General features: G+C 46.6%; 1 protein-coding gene across 7 annotated transcripts in view; it reads right to left on the reverse strand.

Moving 5' to 3' along the window:
* SH3BP5 (SH3 domain binding protein 5) overlaps positions 1 to 21,692 on the reverse strand; it is a gene marked incomplete at both ends in the record, with an annotated part of 79,858 nt that overhangs the window by 29,308 nt on the left and 28,858 nt on the right. For 6 of the 7 annotated variants that reach the window (XM_080715042.1, XM_080715041.1, XM_080715039.1 and 3 more), the window contains one exon: positions 17,815 to 17,943. The exons of the other annotated variant lie outside the window; for it this stretch is intronic. In XM_080715042.1, coding sequence (XP_080571168.1) covers positions 17,815 to 17,943 — 129 coding nt within the window. The remainder of the gene's footprint in view (positions 1 to 17,814; positions 17,944 to 21,692) is intronic. 7 annotated transcript variants of the gene reach the window in all.

Below are 21,692 nucleotides of genomic sequence, written 5' to 3' on the forward strand. Positions count from 1 at the left end.
TCAGATGCCTGGAAACCCAGAAAATCTCCTGAAGCAGGCAGATCACAAATTTGAAGACAACCTGGGCAACTCAGTGACATGCTGTATCAATGTAAAAAAGCAAAATGGGGCTGGGAATATAGCTCACTGGTAGAACTCACAGAATCCACCAGGCCACCCTCAGATCAGTCCACACCACCATCTGTACCCTGACTCTGGAGCCCTGTTTACTCCTTCCCCATCCCCATCTCTTAACAAATGAGCTCAAAGGAAGCCTCAGCAGATGGATACAGCCTCCATTCTTACCTGAGTTATTATTAAAACTTTCTAACTGGTCTCCCACTTCCAACCTCACAAAGCCAATTTCGTGTGTGTGTGTGTGTGTGTGTGTGTGTGTGTGTGTGTGTGTGTGTTACTGGGGGTGAAACTCAGGGGCTTTTCTACCTCTGGGCTATACTACCCCAGACCTATTTTATACTTTATTCGGAAAAAGGGTCTCACTAAGTTGCTGAGAGCCTCACTAAGAACAGGTTTGAGCTGCCTTCAAACCTGGGCAAGCCTCCTGTCTCAGGCTCCCGAGCGCTGGGATTACAAGCGTGCCCCACCACGCCCAGCTCACGAGGCCAATTTCAACATTACATGGTATATATTCAGTCTCACATAACTGCATTTAGAATAGCTGATCGTAATGCCAGGTGTGGTTGCACACACATGTAATTCAATACTTAGGCTGAGACAGGAGGATCACAGGTTCGAGGAGAGCCTTAGCGAGGAGTGAGATTCTCATCAACCTGGAGAGATACTGTTTCCAAATAAATAAGGCTGGGGTTGTAGCTTGAAGGTAAAATGCCTCTGGGTTCAATCCTCAGTAAACACACACACACACACACACACACACACACACACACACACGCTGATCTTTCTAATGTGCACATTTGGTGGTATCACCCTCCTGCCTAACAACTAATGCCCCCCCACCCAAATCAGGCCACAGTAGATTCTCATTCTTCTTCCACCCAGTAAGACCCATTGCTCACCACACCCCCGGCTCTGACACACACCCCTCCCTCTGCCAGGAACACACGCCCTCCCCCTCTCCGCCTGGTGACTGCACATCCTTTAAAACCCATGTTGAATGTCCCATCTTCTGTGCATACCTGCTCTACTACAGCACGCCGAATAAGCATATCTTCTTCCTTATGACTTTTTCTAGGCTTAAAAACATATTCTTGGCATTCTCAGTCTCTTCCTCTGAGTAAAGTCTTGTTCTTCTAGCCATACTCGTTTTCCCTTTTTAAACTCCCACTAAGCTTAAGTTTCCCAGCACCTAATAGAAAACTCATTTAAGACAGCCTGAACTGCCCAACAGCAGCGGAACATAGGAGAATTTGCAGAATAGCTTTATGAAAGCAAGCCGTGCAGTGTGTGTGTGTGTGTGTGTGTGTGTGTGTGTGTGTGTGTGTGTGCGTGTGTGTGTGTGTGTGTATTTTACCAGAGATTGAATAAACCCAGGAGCATTCTACTGCTTAGATATACTTCCAGACTTTTTTATTCTTTATTTTGAAACAGGTTCTCACCAAGTTGCTGAGGCTGGCTGTGAACCTGTGATCCTCCTGTCACAGCCTCCCAAGTACTGGAATTACAGGTGTGGGCCATGATGCCTGGCTACAGTTTATACTTTATCACTAAGAAAACTAACTTAGAGGTGAACAGTTGTCCCTCCAAATCCATCCTTCTAGGGACTTTTGTTATATTCTCCATCCCCACCTCACCCCCGAGGGGGGGTCCTCTAGGAGTGACCTAGAGGTCTAGAAGGAATAATCCTGGCTTCTATATACCTACCTTGCTGAGTAAGGCATGGCCTTGCTCTGCTGGCCCAGCAGGACTACGTACCAGTCTGTAGTCCGTGAAGCACCCACCACTCCTGAAACAATGACCCTAAACTTCCTCTAATCATATTCAGACTCTTAAGGGAGTCTTCTAAGGTTATAAAGACAGCCAATCATTACAAGATATCAGTAAGAATGTCAGAGAGAGGCTAACCCCAGGATTCAGAGAAAAGAGGCAGCTGGAACAGGCCAGAGAGTCCATCCGTCCTCTCCTCCCCCTTGACTGGACACGCATTCAACAAACAGGGAAACTGGCTTTCCAACACTACACTAAGTGGGTTCAAAGTTATTAACATTCCTCCAGTTCCAAGACAAATACTCAAAAGATAGAAGGTAGACAAGACCAGTCTTTGCAACGTAGCAAGGCTCTCAACAAGAACCTTTTTTTTTCCAAAAAAAGGGGGGCTGGGGTATAGCTCAGAGGTAGAAAAGCCCCTGAGTTTCACCCCCAGTAACACACACACACACACACACACACACACACACACACACACACACGAAATTGGCTTTGTGAGGTTGGAAGTGGGAGACCAGTTAGAAAGTTTTAATAATAACTCAGGTAAGAATGGAGGTAAGAATGGGTTCTATCCCCAGTACAAAAATAACAGTGACAACCAAAAGGCCAATGTCCCTCTCCTGCCGGCTGGGGTCTACCAAGGAGCCTTTCAAATGGAGAACTTCTCTCTATTGGCTGAAACTGGTCTCCTGCTGACCTGCACCCTGCACAACTTTGGAGTTTTTTGGCCTTACTCCAAATGAGCTGCTATCAACAGACACAGAGTACACACCTATTTGTTTATTTATTTGTGATACTTGGGATTAAGCCACACCCTCAATCCTATTTTATTTTATTTTTTTTTTTTTGAGGGTCTGGGTATGGAACCCAAGGGCATTAGACGTCTGAGCTACACCCCCTGCCCTACTTTTTATTCTTTATTTTGAAACAGGGTCTCACTAAGTTGTGAAGGGTCTCACTAAGTAACTAAGGCTGTCCATGAACCATGATCCTCAGGTCTCGGCCTCCCAAAGGCTGGGATTACAAGCATGCACCACCACACCCAGCTCCTATTTTATTTTTAAATACTAAGTTGCAAAGGCCCTAAATTGCTGAGGCTGGCTTCAAAACTGATCTTTGGGCCTCAGCCTCCCAAGTATTAGTATTACAAATGTGTGCCACCACACCTGGCGTTTATTTATTTATTTATTTATTTATTTATTTATTTATTTATTTATTTTTGAGACAGGGTTTCACCAAGTTGCTCTGACCGGCTTCAGATTTTCACTCCTCCTGCCTCAGCCTCTGGAGTAGCTGGGAGTACAGGCAGACACCACCACACCCAGATCAGGATGCACCCACTGTACACAAAGGGACTTAGCATCAACTCACTCTGCAGCTTGGAAGCTGAGTGTTCTACCCTTGGCCTGCAGAGGCCCACAAAGGGCACAGGAGAGAGATCAGGAGGAGAGGAAACAGGATAACTCAAACCAGGGAAACCAACATGCGCTCTGTGATGAGTCCCCAGGCTCGGGAGCCTTGGAGCCAAGGTGCTCCAGTAAAACAGTCCCGCATCATAGCCCTCTCCTTCATGCACAGTATGCGAAATCTCTATGGTCTCTTTGCAGCAAGATCTCAGCTAGCGTCCAGGGATGCCTCATGGAAGAACTATGTTACCCAGGTTTTTACTTCTCATGTCTGGCGCAGTGGCTGACATGTTACAAACATTTTAAAAATACTTAATTTGCCAGGCATGGTGGCGCAAGCTTGTAATCCCAGCATTTGGAAGGCTGAGACAGGAAGATTGTGGTTCATGGACAGCCCAGCTACTATGTAGTGAGGCCCTTTGCAACTCAGTGAGACCCTGTTTCAAAATCAAGAATAAAAATTGGGCTGAGGGTGTAGCCTGGAGGTCGAATGCCCCTGGGTTCTATCCCCAGACCCACACACACAAAAAAAATTTAATTAACGTACCCAGCTGTAGAACAAACAAGCTGCAACAACTCTCTTGTGGCCAATTATTTTAAGGCTTTTATGTTTTAATTTCCTCCTGGACTCACACAAGTAGATAAATGTCTCCCTGGGTGCATCTATCTGTGGAAATGCCCATTAATGCTGATGTAAAAACTTACCTGAATAGTCCCCAAGCAGTATGTTCTGAGTCCTGGGGTTGAATGCCTTTCTCTTGTGGTTCGGCTAAATCCCCTCTACTCTCCCTCTTCACTTCCAATGATAATCTAAGTCTGAGGGAAAACTTTGCCTTTCTGAACTCATGGGAGAAAAGTCCTCTACTTATTTTAGCAGCCTGTCACATCATAAGTTAGACTAGGAACAGCATGAAGATGCAGGAAGGGAAAGGTGCTATCTCTGCACCCAAGGGGCTCACACTCTAGACACACAGACCGGGACTCCAGCTGCTAGGGCAAATGCTAGCCAGGCCATTCATTAGCTGTGTGACCCTGAGCACTTTATTATAGTCCCCTGTGTCTCAGTTTCCTTGTGTGCAAAATGAGAAGGGAGGGAGTTAATAAAGTGCTTAGAACAAAGCTGGGAATAATGGTACGTGCCTGTAATCCCAGGAGGCTCAGGAGGCTGAGCCAGGAAGATCACAGGTTCCTGGCCAGCCTCAACAACTTAGCAAGACTGCTTCAACATAAAAAATAAAAAGGGCTGGGGGTGTAGTTAGGAGGTCCTTGGGTTCAATCCCCAGCACCCCTCCCCTAAACTTAGAATGTGCACACAAGAAGCAGCACAAAATGGCTGGTACTTAAGCAAGGGCCATAAGGCGTTAGCTCCTGGCTATGAACCAACCCACAGCACGCGTGTAAGTGAAGGGATCTGTGTTTGTAATGTACGCACCCATCCACATGTGTCCCTCTTTTCAGAACTGGCTTTGGTAAGGACATTTATAGCAGGGTGGGGTGGGTGGGGGTGGGTCACGATGGGATCAGGAAGCAGAAGAGCAGCTGAGAGGCTCTCCCTGTAGCCCAGGTAAGACAGAGGCTCTCACAGAAGATGTGGCAATGGGGAACGAGTCTGTTCATTAGTATTTAGTTTTTGAGGGGGGGCTTGAGATTGCTAGGGGAATTCAACTTCCAAGCTGTACCCCCAGCCCCATTTTATCTTTATTTTCAAACAATGTCTCGCTGGGTTGATGAAAGTCTCACTACTTGCTGAGGCTGTTCTGGAACCTGAGATCCTCCTGTCTAAGCCTCCCAAGTACTAAAATTGCAAGTGTGCACCACCATGCCTGGCAGTATTTTTTAAAGGAAGTCTAAGTTTTATGGAGTGTGACTTTATAAAACAAACACATATACACTGAGAACTTTGTAGAAAGCTGGCATTTCCTTATGCAACTCCAACATGACCGGAGGAAAAGGGAGTTCTCCATGACTCCACCGAGGGAGGACGATGATGAACAGAGGCACAGGCATGGATTTCCCTGCAGAGAAACCCCACACCCGCTCTGTGGGTCGCATGGCCACCTGGTTCCTGACGGGGCAGGGCACCCCTGGGTTCAATCCCCAGTATGGACAAACGAACAAAGAGAACTTTCACTCAGCTGGCTTGGGGCTGAGATTATGAGACTTGAACCCCAAGGATGGGAGAAGCTCAGGCCATCAAGACTCTACTATGTAGAAATAATAACAATGATGATTAAAAAAAGTCCAGAACATTCTCTAGAGCACAATACTTTGCCAAGGGGCCTAGTAAAGGTAAGTAAAGGGTACACACTTTGCTTAACTATGCACTTGGGTCCTTAACTAATGAGCAAACAGTATCTTTTTCTTGCATTTACTTAAACCATTTCTTCAAAGTGAAATGTATAAAGTGAGGCTCCCTAAGCTGCCCATCAACCTGAACTGAGAGGCCTCTTTCCTCTAAGACAACAAGAGCTCCCCAGTGTCTAGGAAATTCTTAAATGGAAAAGATGAACATGGAAACAAACAAATAAATAATTGGATGAATAAAAAATGGTCAAGAAGTGTCAAGAGGAAAAGGCTGGAAAGAGACAGAAGCCAGGTAGTGGCTGGGAAAGTCAGAGGAAGGAAGAGCTGAGGAATCCACATTTCAGAAGATTCTTCAGAGGAAATCCAGTTGACATGGTCTCCCATAAAGCCCTCTGGAATTCTGTCAGGGACTAATCAGCTCTCAACAATCATGTTAGTGAAGATTTGCAAGGTAGAGAAAAAAATATTAGCCACAGAACTTTATCTTTGAAACCCCATTTTTCTTAGAACACCAGGTCTGGGAGTCGCTGGCACAGCTGCATAAGCAGGCTAAGTGCGACTCAGTGTACAGGACACTCCTGCCCTGTCCTCCCTCATGCCCGCTCAAGGCTGCAGCCTGAGAATTGGCCAACTGCGGACCAGATCTCTGCAGATCTCCACATGCTAGGAATCCAGAAACTGGAAAAAGGTAATCTGGCCCCAAGCTACTCTCTCCATCTGATTGATGCCTCAACACCACACATTTCTTCTTCCTTGAGAGGGCTGCCAGATTTAGCCAGTAAAAGTACACAACTGCTAGTTAACTTTGAATGTCAGGTAAACAAATAACCTTAGTGCATGTTCTAAACACTGCCTGGGCACACATACATTTTCCCCCCTTGGTACTAAGGATTGAACCCAGGGGCATTCTATCTATGAGCTTCATACCCCAGGTTTTTTTTATTTTTTATTTTGAAACAGGGTCTCACTAAGTTGCTCAGGGTCTCAGTAAGTTGCTGAGGGTGATCTTGATGTACGGCTCACACCTAAGATGTGGCAATGGGAAATGAATCTATTCATTACTACATTTTTTGAGGGGGTAATGAAGTTTGAGCCCAGGGAAATTCAAATTCCATGTTGTACCCCCAGCCTTATTTTATTTTTATTGTGAAACAGTGTCTCACTAGGTTGATATGAGTCTCTACTTGCTGAGGCTGTTCTTGAACCTGAGGCCCTCCTTTCTCAGTCTCCCAACTACTGAGATTACAAGTGTGTACCACCACACCCAGTCAGATATTTATTTTTTAAATCTGAAACTCAAATTTACATGGAAATTCAACAAGGAGGTTTCACAACACAGAAAGGAAAACTGCTACAGCTGAGGGTGTAGCACAGTAGTAGACCCAGTGCTTAGCATGTACAGGCTCTGGGTTCTATCCCCAGCAAAAGCAAGCAAGAAGAAAGACAAGTCTGCCCAGAGCTAGACTTCTATGTTTTTCTCGCTTGCTGTAACATGTGTAGCTTCTTCCCATACATACAAGAAGCTCCTGCCCTGTGATAAACCCTGAGCTAGGAACAAGCAGTCCCACCAAGTCAGAAGCAGAGTGGCCCAAGCTACAGGAATGCTTTCAAACCAGAACTTGAAAGTCCAGATAAACCTTCAATCTCTGAATCACACTAATCACCTACTTTTTTTTGTACTGGCCATTGAATTCAGGGGTGTTTTAAACTCTGAGCCCTGTTTCTTATTCTGAAGTAGGTTCTTGCCAAGTAGCTGATGATATCACTAAATTACTGCATGCTGGCCTCAGTCCTGAGACCCTTCATCTCAGCTCCCAAGAACTGGAATCACAGGTGTGTCACCACACCTCGCCCAATCATTTACTTCTCCGTGAGAATAAGCTCACCAGGTTCTGAAGGGTGGGTTTCCATACAAGGGAAGCAGGAGAATATGAAGTTCCAACTGAGGGGTAGATAGGAGAGGTGAGAGAAGGAAGGAGAATAGGGGTACCCCCGTCAGGAGAGGGGTGGAGAGGTGGCCAGACACTTGGGAGAACAAGCCACCTGGCCCGGAACCAAACTCCGTCACCTGGCAATGTAAAGAAAGAGGTTTATCTGTGCTGTCAAAACTGGTAGCAGAACTACATTTAAGCTCATTTCTTCAACTGAAACATCAATCACCCTGCTACTCTTCCCAGGAAATAACTATGGTTTGCAGAGAGAAAAGAAAGGGGGCCATCCATGTCGAGACCAAAATTTTATTATAGAGAGCAGTTAAGCATGTGAACCAGTTGTGATGGCGCATGCCTGGAATCCCAGGTTCTTGGGAAGCTGAGGTAAGAGGACTACAAGTTTGAGTACTGCCTCCACAACTTAGACCCTGTTTCAAAACTAAAAATAATAAATGCTGGGGACGTGGGTTCAATTCTTATCCTGGGAGTAGGGGCAAATATTAAAGGATTTTTATGGTTTGATAGAGGATAAACTCCACACTTTGCTTCCTCCGACCACTGTGGTGGCCACTGTGGCGACACCCACATCTGTGAGCTTCAGAAGGCATATTGCCTACCCAGCAGCATGTGCTGGGAACCAGCCAGGCCTCAGCAAAGAGCCTGGGGGACAAGAAAAGGCAAGCTGTCTGTGGCCAAGCTCCAGCTAACATGGTAATGGAGGGGCGCCCAGCCTCACTCTGCCTGGCCTAAACCTTGCTGCCAGCCATTGTGCAGGGCTTCCTGCCAGGCAGGGAAGGTCAATGCAAGTGGCCCAGGCACCACCAGAAGAGAAACCTGAGGTCAGCACCCCTCTGCCTACCCCAGCCCGGGACGCTCCTCCAGTTCCAGGGGCTGGGAACTTTTGTCCATGGCTGAGTTCCTGCTCTAGGCCAGGGGCCACTCATCTACCTCCCAACCTCATCCTAATCAAGATTGTAGAATTCCAGAGTATAGCTGCTCCTTCCACAGAAGGAGCAAAACAAGGCTGGACACATCTTCCAGGCTGGAGAGAGGTCCCTTCACCTCGCTCCATCAATCACTCTGCCTGGGAACAAGTGCCGCGCTCCCCTGCCCTAGCCCTGCCTCCAGCCGCAGGGTGACGCAGTTCCCAGGAGCCAGCCTGGGGCCACCCGCAGGCCAGGCTGTGGCCAGGGCCACAGGGACAGACGTCACTGAGTTCCCCCAGTGCCCCCTCCAGTGCGACAAAGCTGTGCTGGGGCTGGGGCTGGACGGAACACGAGGTTGGGGGTTGGAGGCGCTTCCAGGAGCGCTGCACCCCCCAAACAAGAGCCTCTTGGTGAAATGGCCCAGAAAAAGCAGGGGGCGCACAGCGAAATGGCTACACGGACAAGCCAAATCCGAGCCAAATCTGCCGGCTGTCTCCCTACATGTCAGTCACTCCCCTGCCTGCAGCCTGTCTCATTACGTCACTTCCCCAAACTCAGTCACTGTCCCTCCCTCAGTGAGGTGAAGGTCAGAGCACCTCGTTGCTAGGTCCAAAGGATGTGACCAGCCAGCTGCCCAGTAAGTCGGGTCTCAGTTTCTTCTTCTAAAAAGAAAGAAAAACAAAAACAATTTCCCTCAAGCATGTTCAAATTTAGAGAGGGCCCGGTACACAGTGCTCAAGTCCTCCTGCTCTCGGTGGGTCTCCCCTTCCTTGTCACCCCTGGCATCTGGCCCCCACACACCCCTCCCCCAGGCACCTCACCGTCTTGAGAAGCCCAGTCCCCACTCTCCAGCAGCTTCTTATTGGATAATCAGATTGTGACCCAATCATGGGTGCCAGCTACAAAGACCTGCAGCATTTGCCTGCTCCATGTTCTCAGATCAGACCTCCAAACCAGAAAGGGTTATGTGCAGGCCCAAGTGTTGGTCTTGGTGCTCTGACATTAGTTTCCTCCTAACTATAAAATGGGGATAAAAAAAAGGCAATTATTGGTATCCCCCACTCAAAGCAGCAGCAGGGCACTAACACATTGTTACAGCTCAAAAAACAAACAAACAAACAACAACAAAAAAAACGATGGGACCAGCTGGGTTTGGTAGCACATATTTATACTCTCAGTATCTGGGAAGCTGAGACAGGAGGTTCACTGATTTGAGGCCAGCCTCAAAAACTTAGTGAGATACTCAGCAACTTAGGGAGACCTGTTTCAAAATAAAAAGGTCTGGGAATACAGCTTGGAGGCAGAATGCCTCTGGGCTCCATTCCCAGTACCAAAACCCAAAAACAATGATGCCATTAAAGCAGAGCACCACATGTGACTTTAGAACTTAATCAAGCTCTCAAAGACAGTGCAAGGTTCTCGCTCCAGAGCCCCGCGGTCTCAGTCAGGACCGTGGGCCAGGCTGATGCTGCAAGGGCCTTCTCTCCGGTCACGTCATCCCTCCCCTGCCATCTTAATGGTACCTTTGCTCAACATATCTCATTCCACACACTTTGACAAGACTTCCAAGAGGGAAGTGTCAACTCCGTAGGGCTGGGATGTTTGTTCTGGTCTTGATAGATCACAAAAGTGCCTGAAGCAGTGTCAGCCACTTAGTAGGTGCCCAGTAAATAACTACTGAAAGAAAAATAATAATAAACTGAAAGAAAAAAATCCCTGGAAAAGAAAGTAAATTCCCACACCTGACATGTCTTTAAGTGTATTCCCACCTGGCAGCATCTCAGCCACTGGTTCCCCACGTAGGAGGGCCTTCTAGAACGTCAATGTCTAGAATCTCTGTTCCTCTGCAACTAATGTAAGAATCTGGAGGGTGATGCGAGGTCCTGGACAGTTTCATTTCCCTGGGAACGTGACTCTCCATCTGTTCAAGGCTCTGCCCATTATCTCTTTGGGTTTAGAGCTCTTTGGATCAGGCGAAAAGCTGAGTTAGCATTCCTCCTCCTAAATTTTTGATCCTCTGCACATTCAGTCCTCACAAGCATCATAGTATGTGTCCAGTCTACTTGGGTCACTTTCCTGCACCATCTCTACAACTTACATATTTCTCCCTCTAGTGAGCTTCAGTCTGTTTCTTATTCTGCCCCTACAGTTATTTGTTGCTGCTGTTATAGTAGTGGTGGTCTCTCTTTAATTTAAAGCAGCAGGTATATACTGTTTGATTATAGAAGAAGTTCATCTGGGGGATGTAGGTTAGTGGTAGAGAGCTTATCTAGCATGCACAAGGCCCTGGTTCAATGGTTCAATCCCCACCACTGAAACAAACACCTTGAACAATACACCTCACATTTCTTTGATCCATATGCTTCACATGTGCTGATCAATCATTATAGTAAATAACACAAATGTATGTAGTACTCTACAGGTGAAGATTATTTTTCCCCCATCTTCTAAATCAAGACTGGCCATGTGACTTACTCTGGCCAGTAGGATGCTAATAAGTGTGGAACAAACAGACTTGAAAAGGGTGTACTCTTTTTGTTCCAGAGATCTCAACACCATGCAAAAGGACCAGGCCAGCCTGTTGGATGAGACTCACATGTAGCCCAGTCATCCCTGCTATCCCACCAGACAACCAACCAACTGCTTGACAGATAAGGCTATCCAAAATTAGCCAGCCCCTAGCCAACATGCCAACTGTGTGTTTGCAAAGCCCTAGGTCAGAAAAACTGCCCAGCACAATCATAATCTACTGACATGTTTTAAGCCACTAAGTTTTCGAATGGTTTGGTTTGCAGCAAAAACTGTTATATAATTCCATTTTGTGGACGAAGAAATTGAGACACAGAGATTAAGTGGTCTGTCAAAGGTTCCACTGCTATTAAGTGGTGACGTGGGAATTTGAAGCTGGGAATCTGGCTTCAGAGGTCAGGCCAAGTCATTCTAAAAAGTTCAAACTTTTCCCCACTCACCTACTTTCCTAAGTAGGTTAAGTGTGGAGCATGGCCTTCCATGGTCTCATGACACTCAAAAGGCAATCTGAAGCACTGACCTTCCCTCACCATTTTGCATTTATGCTGCCTTTCAAAGTGGCAAAGTGCTCTGCTCTCTTCTGACTCATTTTAACCATTTAAAAAATAACCAGGTTTCAAGCTGGGCGTGGTGGCGCACGCTTGTAATCCCCGCGTTTGGGAGGCGGAGACAGAAGGATCGCTTTGGTTTGGAGCCAGCCACGCTGGCTTAAGAGACCCAGTTTCCACATGAAAAGGTAAAAAAATAGGTCTGGGAGTGTAGCTCATGGGAGTGTATCCTGGAGGTAGAAGGGCTTCCAGGAACCCCAGTAACACCAAAAAACAAAAAAACAAACAAACAAAAAAAACCAGGTTTCTCAAACCCACAAATAAATGATGCACAAAATGCGCTATATACAAAGGAATAGTATTCCATCTTAAAAAGGAAGGGGATCCTGATAAATGGTACAACACCGTCAAACACTGAGAACATTATGCCAAGTCAAATGAGCCAGTCGCACAAAGGCAAACACTGTGAGATTCCTCATAGTTAAGATGTCACCTAGAGGACTCAGATTCATAGAAATAGAAAGCAGAGGCTGAAGAGTGGGGCACACACCTGTGATCCCAGTATTTGGGAAGCTGAGACAGGAGGCTCAAAGATTTGAGGGCAGTGTATGGTAACTTAGCAAGATCCTGTTTCAAAATAAAAATAACTCAGAGGTAAAATATTCCTGGATTCAATCCCCAATACCACAAAAGAAAGAAAAAGAAAAGAAAAGAAAAGAAGAGAAGGAAGGAAGAAAAGAAGAGAAGAAGGAAGGAAGGAAGGAAGGAAGGAAGGTGGTTGCTTACCAGGCCAGGTAGAAGACACTTGTACAATGGATATAGAATTTCTATTTGAGAAAAAAATTTCTATTTGAGAAAATGAAGATAGGTGGTGGTCAGGGTTGAACAGTGTGAACATAGTTAATAGTGCTGAGCTGTACAATGAAAAAATGCTAAATAGCTCAGCTCAGTGGTGTATGCCAGCAATCAAGAAAGTTGAGGTAAGAGGATTGTAAATCAAGGCACACCTCAGAAACTTAGGGAGCGCCTGTCTCAAAACTAAAAACAAAAGGGCTGAGGATGTTACCCAGCATTAGAGCACTTTCCTAGTATGTGTGAGGCCCTGGGTGCTATCCAGAGTCTCACACACACACACACAGTCACACACACAGTCACACACACACACACACACACACACACACACACACACGAGTAAGGTTTATGTCATATATATATATATATATATATATATATATATATGTTTTACAGTTTAAAAAAAAAGAAAAAAATAACAAAGGTTGGAATGACAGCAGTAAAAATGTCAGGTCCAAGGCCACAGCTGGGCTAGTTAGGCACTGGAGAGCAAACAATGCGAGGAACATTCTGCCATTCAGCACTCCTGCGTCACAGGGCCAGCTCCTTGTCTGTACTCACCCACGCTGCCGGCCAGATGGGCTGACAGATGTTACAGCAGCCTCAAAAACAAGCTCGGGCTCAAGCACAAAAACCCCCAAAGAAATGAAAGCCAGTCCCTGCCCCCAACCCAGCATAGCGAAAATATCCTGTCCTCTTGGCAGAACACGGACTTATTTTTCAAGATCACAGGATTGGATCTAAGTCATTGCTAGGAAAGTGAGTTCACATCAGGAATAACAAAGTCAACACAAGTTTTTAGTAGACAGATACCATTCCTACAGGCCTAACAACTACAGATCTTTATAAACTCTTTACAGAAAACCATGTTATAGAAAAGGTTTTCTACGTAGCTGGGCGTGATAACACACACTTGTAATCCCAGCATTCGGGAGGTGGAGACTGGAGGATTGTGGTTCTCGGACAGTCTCAGTGAGGCCCTTCGCAACTCAGTGAGACCCTGTTTCAAAACTAAAAAGACTAAAAAAGAGGTCCAGGGGTAGCTCAGAGATACAATGTTCCTGGGTTCCATCCCCAGTACCGCAAAAAAAAAAAAAAAAAAAAAAAGAAAGAAAGAAAGAAAGAAAGAAAGAAAGAAAGAAAGAAAGAGAGAAAGAAAAGGTTTTCGGGCCATGCGTGGTGGCGCACGCTTGTAATCCCCGCGCTTGGGAGGCAGAGACAGGAGGATCGCGCAGGTTCAAAGCCAGCCGCGCGCGCTGGCTTAGGAGACCCTGTTTCCAAATAAAAATGTAAAAGTAGGTCTGGGAGTGTAGCCTGGAGGTAGAAGGACTTCCAGGAACCCCAGTACCACCAAAAAGAAAAAAAAAAAAAAGAAAGAAAGAAAAGGTTTTCTACAAGGAGTAGGTAAGTACTCTCCATTGTTTGGGTGAAATACTGGATGGATGGATAGATATAGGCATTCCAGAAATATAATACCACCAACTACAATATGATCTGATTTTAAAAGTAGAAAGAGAATAGAGAATATACATCACATGTAACAGGAGGTATTGAACCTTTTTTTTCCTTTGTCTATTTTTTTTATAAACGTGTGCCACCATGTCCAGCTTCTTTGTCTATCTTCTAAAACGTCTATGATACATCCCAATTGTGTGTGTCTGTGTGTGTGTGTGTGTGTGTGTGTGTGTGTGTGTGCGCGCGTGCTACTGAAAACTGAACACAGTAAAGACCACTGAGCTACACTCCCAGCCTCCCTTTCTTTGCGGTACTAGGGTTTGAACCCAGAGTAATTCTACCTCCGAACTATACCCCCAGCTCTAGTTTTTAATTGAAACAGGGTCTAACTAAGTTGCAGAGAGCCTCAGTAAGTAGCTGAGGATAGTTGTGAACCTACGATCCTCTAGTCTCAGCCTCCCAAGTACCGGGATTACTGTCACCATGCCCAGCTCTCCCAGCCCTTTTTATTTTTACTTTTAAATAGGGTCTAAGTTGTTGAGGCTGTTCTCAAACTTGTGATCCTCCTGAGAAGCCAGGATTATAGGCCGCCATGCCTGGCCTTTTTTTTTCTTTTTTTTTTTTTCCTTTTTTACATGAAACTGAGACTCCCAAAGCTCAAGCAAGGATTCTGTTTTCACAGGCATAGAACAGTGATGGTCCCTTGACCATCAGAGTTTCATGGATAAGAATACTGAGGCTCATGGCATGCACTCAAAGAACTGCTTTGAAGGCATCTTCAGACACCAGCCTTGCTGTGCACATTCAGGTTTGTAAATATAAAAAGGAAGGGGGTGGGAACAGGCCAGAGGAAGAAAACAGGAAGCTCCACTTGGCAGCAGCTGGAGGCGGACACTATCCCCTTTACATCAGGAAGTAAAGCTCAGGTGAGCCACCATCCTGAGAGGAAGTATAACATCCAGCCTCGACCTCTGAGTGTCTTCCCAGTTACTCCGCTAGCAACCAAAGAGGCTGGCTGGGCTGAGGGCAGTGATCGCTGGAAACCTTCTCCACTCTTTCTCCTTCCCCACCTGCAGGAAGGGAGGAGTCCCAGAGGGTCTGCAGCCACAGCTGAGCCTCTGCCCACCAGGATCCCATTAGTCACCCCCAGGACCTGGGAATCAGCTGCCCGGGTGAGCCCTGATGACTGAGTGGCTTGCCCAAGGGACTTATTAATTGTCATGGATTGTCCTAGCTGGTCAAGAAAGGGAGTGAAAGGAGGGAGAAATACCACAATCCACTACTTCCAGCAGCCAGGGAGCCTCCCAGGGCAGCTCCCTCCTACCTCTGTTCCCATCCAAGAGGTCTGGGGTATAAGGGGAAAAAAAAAAAAAAAAAAAAAGGAATGGTGTGACATCTATTCTAGGATGTGTGACAGCCAACTGGGGGCTTCTCCCCCATCCCCACCAGGGTGAGATTTGGATGAAGCCAACCCAGATGAAGCTGGATTTTCTAGCTGTGTTCCCACCCACTGCTGACCGTGCTACAAGGGGCCAGGGAGTGGAAAAGCCGATCAAGGGCGGCAGGCAAGGAATGCCTGTGCCGAGTGGCTCCTCAGCCCCTCGTTTACTTGTTCTTTCATTCATTCATTCCTTTGCCTGTTATACACAGCAACAAAGCAAAACAACGTTTCACTTAATCTAAACAAATAACTTAGAAGTCAGAGGGTAAGAAGTGCTTGGAAGGAAAAGCAAATCAAGGAAGAGTGGCTGGGGGTGGAGGTGATGGGCTGAGTTTGCATTCTAAATGTGTAGACCTTGCTGATAAAAAGCACTGTTGGAGCAGAGACCCGAAGGAGACAGGTGAGTGGGACAAATGAGGGGATGGCAAGTTCAAAGACCCTGAGTGGGAGCAGGCTGGACCCCACCCATCACCTGGGGCTGGAGGCCTGAAGCAGAGGGTCCATGTCTAGTGGCCCACAACACAAAGGTCCCTGAGCCACCACTGAAACCTGAGCTCAGGGGACCAGGCAGGGAAACTCTGGGTAGAGAAACCTCAACCGCAACTCCAAGGCAGTGACTCCACAGACCTGCCTTAGTCTTCTCCTCAGAAAGAGAACGTGGGCTGCTGTTAGTACCAGTTAAGTATCCTTATCTGAGGTGATCTGGATCAGGAACATTTCAGATTTTTCAGATTTTTGAGTATTTGCATATACACAATAAGATATCAGGGGGATGGGACCCAAGTCTAAACAGGAGTTTCATTTATGATTCATAAACACCTTATACACATAGCCTGAAAACAAGTTCATAAAATTCTGTTATTTTTGTGCACAAAACTAAGTTTCATAATATAGACTTTTTCACTCCAAGCATCACGTTGGTACTCAAAAGATTTCAGATTTTGGAGCATTTCAGATTTTAGAGTTTTGTACTAGAGATGCTCAGTCAGTAGACAAAGGCTAAGAATCAGCAGACAATAAATTCAAGTGTTAAAGGCTTTCAGGAAGGAGATTCCTAATACCCTTGGTATTTATTCAAGATGTCAATGGAATTATCAGAATTTCCTCCTCGAGGCTAACTTGAACCTACGAGTTTCAAGTCAGGGATCTATTCCCTAGGCTACAGTGGGGGATTGAAACACTGCTGGCCCTCAGGCACTTTGGAGGGATGATGTCTCAAGGTTCTAAAACCTGTGGGGACCACAGTTAGTATGTGAGAAGAATCTCTTCTCCCTGGGACATGTGAGGCCTGGGTGGGGCCCAGAGGGAGGTAAGAAAAGGAGAGGCTACTCAGAGCTCAGTGCAGACCAACCAGTAATTAGGTCTTTGATATAATACAGCCCAATTCACCAGACCAGAGAAGGAAAAGTCCCAGGCAGCCATTCTGTCTGGGAACAGAGACAACATGGCTTAAATGGCAAGGTCCAATCTGAAACTTCAGAGTACAAAAGATAGGCTCTCAGTGGGATGCCAATGCAGCAAGGAGAACCCCAAAATGAGAAACTTGAGAGGTACCGGAAAGAAGAGGAAGGGTTCAGCCCCGGCCCCTCATCCTCCATGGGTCTCATCTCCGCACATTCCTAGATATCTGCAGCCTAACTTCCCGAAGTTCCCCTACTGACAGCTCCCTCATGATGCCTAAAACATACTGGACGCACACAGTGATGCTCAAAAACACTTTTGTAGTTGTTCACTGAACATCACACAAGTGGAGGCTTTGGGGGGCAGTATCTTCCGTTGCATAGAAGGTGCGAAGAGATGGTCACCTGTTACTAAACTATGACTTGGACCAACTGCTTAAATCTTTTGGGGGAAATCTGAGCTCTCATCTCAAAGTGCTCGGAGCTAGTGATTCAGGCTGAAGACACACCAGGCTGAAAGCCCAAGAAGGCTAGAAGGTATATAAAAAGCCCCCAGCCCAGGCCTGCACTCAGCAGGCCCCCTTAACTGTTGGGACTCCATTCCTTCCCTGTTCACAGGGCCTGGCTCTCAGCATCACATTAGTGGAGACCAAAGGAATGCACACTGTGAAGCCAGAACCAGGCTCCACGTAGTCGGCAGCAACTGCCTGGTTGTCGCCATCCCTTTCCCCTGCCACCCCTTGCTGGCCTTGGTTCCTTATTTGGGTCTTGGAGCACAGGGCCAGCGCCCCAAGAAGGGTTCCCCCCGCTGCCTCAGGTCAGTCACTAGGAGAGGAGGAGGACCTGCCTGATGTTCCAAACCTCCAACTCAGGGACGCAGGTGCCAAGCCAGATGGCAAGAGGGCAGCCACTCACAGGGTCATCCTCATGCCAGCACCTGAGCTTACTAACAGTGTTCAAAGCTGGAACCAGGCAGACGGGGGCGCGATAAGAGGCCATCCCCAAATGCAGCCCTGAGCAAATCAGGACTGTTCCAGCTCACACAGCACAAGTGCTTCCAACTTTCAGCAAGAGATCCAGACACCAAAAGGCGCCCGAATGTAGCAGAGGCAGGAAGCGGTGTGCAGAGCGGCCTTACCTGCCTCGCCACCCTCCGCGCCTCCCAGTAGGGCTTCGAGTCCTCCACAGCTTTGCCGATCTTCTTCACCAGTTCGTCCAGCCTTACCGTGGCCTCGACCAGGACAGAGCGGAACTTCTGACGAGCATCCTGCGGGCAGGGTGATGAGGAACACGGTCAGGAGAAAGCCTGCCTCGCCTTGCCAGAGATGCCCCCTCCTCACCGTGCAGACCCCAACTGGCTCCAAGACAGTGTCCAGGTCAACACCTTCCAAAGAACTTACTTTTTTATTGGTGTATCATAAGGTTTAGAGTAACAGAGACATACACACAGCATTCAGCAAGGACTTCTGCCAGGGTGAAAATGACTTAGAATGACTACTGCTAGCCACTGCTGTGACTGAGAAAATGAATTTGTAATTTAATTAATTAATTATAGTTGAATTTCAAAAATTAATCTGGCCATTGACTACTGTACTAGACAGCACAGTGTAGATCTAAAAATACTACTTAGGCTGGGCATGGTGGTACAGACCTGTAATCCCAGTACTTGGGAGGCTGAGACAGAAGGATTGCAGGCTCAAGACCAGCACTGGCAGATCAGCAGGATCCTCAACAACTCAAGGAGACCCTGTTTCAAAAAGGCTAGGGCTGTTGCTCAGAGGTAGAATGCTCTGGGTTCAATTCCCAGTACTACAAAAAGAAAAAAAAAAAAAAAAAAAAAAACCCTGCTATCCAGGTCCTTGGGAAGAATGTCCAGAGTCTGGCCACCTCTGGCAGCTTAGCTTCAATCCATATGATGGGGCCACTTCCCACACTCCCTGGAGGCCCTCAACCACCGACTCACTTAACCTTACACTCTGAGCACAAATTGACCATATGCCACCCTATCCACCCTATGCTGGGACCTGGATATGGTCCTGCTCTTGGGATACTGGTCTGGTTGGTGGGGCAAATGTTACAGCCCATACTAGACACACCAGTGCAGGATGGGAATGGGGCAAGTGTCATGGCACCCAGCAGGAGTGACCTGCACCAGACCAGGTCTAGTGTGGTACCACTCCAGAATGTGGAGAACAGCAAGAGATTAGGATGTCCAAACATCCTGGTGAGAGCAACTAGCAGCTTGGGCCTCTACAAGTGTCTGGAAGGACCAAGAAAGTGGATGATGCCAAGCTTAATCACATCATAAAAGTTCAGAAACTGGTCCAGCAGGAGGATCGCAGGTTCAAGGCCAGCCTCAGCATTTTTTTTTTTTTTTTTTTGTGGTACTGGGGGTGGAACCCAGAGGCTTTCTACCTCCAGGCTATACTCCCAGACCTATTTTATATTTTATTTGGAAACAAGGTCTCACTAAGTTGCTGAGAGTCTCACTACGTAGCTGAGGCTGGCTTCGAACCTGTGCGATCCTCCTGTCTCAGCCTCCCAAGCAAGGATTACAAGTATGCGCCACCATGCCTGGCTCAGCCTCAGCAATTTAACAAGACTCTTAGGGAGATCCTGTTTCAAAATAAAAATCAAGCTGGGTGTGGTGACACAGGCTTGTAGTCCCAGTACTTGGGAGGGTGAGACAGTAGGATCACAGGTTCATGGCCAGCCTCAGTAATTTAGTGATGCTCTCAGCAATGCAGTGAGACCCTGTTTCCAAATAAAAAATAAAACAGTGCCGGGCATGGTGGGGCACGCTTGTAATCCCCGCACTTGGGAGGCGAAGACAGGAGGATTGCGCAGGTTCGAAGCCAGCCTCGCTGGCTTAAGAGATCCTGTTTCCAAACAAAAATATAAAATAGGTCTGGGAGTGTAGCCCGGAGGTAGAAGGGTTTCCAGGAACCCCAGTAACACCAAAAATATAAATAAATGAAAAATAAAACAGTGCTGGGAGTGTAGCTCAAAAATAGAATGCCCCTGGGCTCACAAAATATCAGAAATAAAAGGGCTAGGGATATAGCTTGGGGGTCGAAAGCCCCTGGGTTCAATCCCCAGTATAGAAAGAAAAAGAAAAAGAAAAAGAAAAAGAAAAAGAAAAAGAAAAGGAAAAAATTAAAAGAAACTGGTCCATGAGATATAAGAAAGAAAAAATAATGAAGAAATTTAGTCCCAGGTGAAGCACAGTTTACCAGGGGATCAGGTCAATACATACATTCTCTCTTATAATCCTTTTATCTTTGGCATTTTCTTGATGGAACTATACCACTGTGTGTATGTGTGTGTGCACATGCGCATGCGTGTACTCGCATGAGTATGCATGTGTGCACACATGAGTTTGAGAAAGAGAAAATGAATACTCAGAGGAGGATAACACGTGAGCATGAGCCAGGGGTCTTTCCCAAGACCAACAGCTACCCGGCTGGTAAAACATTCCATTGGCTGGAAAGGGCCTTCCTCACAATTAACCTTCTGGAAGTCAATTTTTATATGTGGAATTGTAGGGCCCTCATGGGGGTGAAAGAGTCTCTGATCAGTTTTTCTAAATCATCCCCTCTGTCATCTCAAACCATGGGCTTGAGAGATGGGTTTGAAAACATTGCTGGCATTGCAGGATATGAGGATATGGCCCCCACAGGACTTATGTGGCTCTTGAGTCCACATCCCACTTCTGACACAGGTTTTGTCCCCAGTCCTGTGTGGTCATCAGCATCAGTATCAGCATCATCGTGATTTGTCTGCCTTCTCTCCTACTGGGCTGAGACTAGAATCACCTGCCACAGTGTCTGAAGATAAGAGAACACGGCTAGACTTCTCCTCCAGGTGAAGGGCTGTGGGTGCCTTGGCGGTAGCAAGGGAATAGCAAAAGCCCGCAGAACAGCTTCTAGTAAGTGGGAGGTAACTTGTTGTCAAAGGCCAGGAGTTTAACCAGAGACACAGATTCAACACTGATTAATCTCCCTCTGTGGAAGCCTATGAGCCATTTGTATCACATCTATAAAATTCTTTTTGTGTGTATGTGGTACCAGAGATTAACCCAGAAGCATACTACCACTGAGCTATATCCAGGGCTCTATTTTATTTTGAAATAGGATCTCAATAAATTACTGCACAGAGGCCTCAAACTTGTGATCGTCCTACTTCAGCAGGCATGCACCAGTGTACCCAGCTCTACTTATAAAATCCTTTTTTTATTTTTATTTTGAGACAGGGTCTTGCTAAACTGCCTAGGCTGACCTTGAACTTATAATCCTCCTGCCTCAGCTTTCTGCATTGCTGGGATTGTAGCCAGGTGGCATCTGGTTCAAATTTTTCATTAAAAAAAAAATGATCAGCCAGGCGTGGTGGCTCATGCTTGTAATCCCCGCGCTTGGGAGGTGGAGACAGGAGGATTGCACAGGTTTGAAGCCAGCCACTCTGGCTTAGGAGACCCTGTTTCCAAAAGTTAAAAAGTTTAAAATAGGTATGGGAGTGTAGCCCAGAGGTAGAAGGGCTTCCAGGAACCCCAGTACCACCAAAAAAAAAAAAAAAAAAAAAAAAAAAAGATCAGAGCTGGGCATGGTGACATATGCCTGTAGTAGCAGTATTAGGGAGGCTGAGACAGGAAGATTGCAGGTTTGAGGCTAGCTTTAACAACTTAGTGAGACCCTGTTCTAAAATAAAAAGTAAAATAGGGTTGAGGGTGTAGCTCAGTAGAAAGCCCCTGGGTTCAGACCCCAGTGGCATAATTAAAAAAAACAAACACACAAATAAGCAAGCTGACCTGGAAACACTGGGCCCTCACTCCCACCAGGCCAGAAGTCCCACCCAGTCTGTCCCCTCACTCAGGTTTTCTGCTCAGCCCCGGAGATACTTGATTTGTCAAGACCTACACTGGGCACTGGTGACTACAACCCACCAGCTCTACCTCTGTGCTGTAAGAGGTATGCAGAGCACAGACTGACATCTCCTAGGTGGCAGACATGACTGAGAGCT

This window comes from Muscardinus avellanarius (assembly GCF_963383645.1).
Source record: "Muscardinus avellanarius genome assembly, chromosome: 18".
In the NCBI taxonomy this organism is placed as follows: Eukaryota; Metazoa; Chordata; class Mammalia; order Rodentia; family Gliridae; genus Muscardinus; species Muscardinus avellanarius.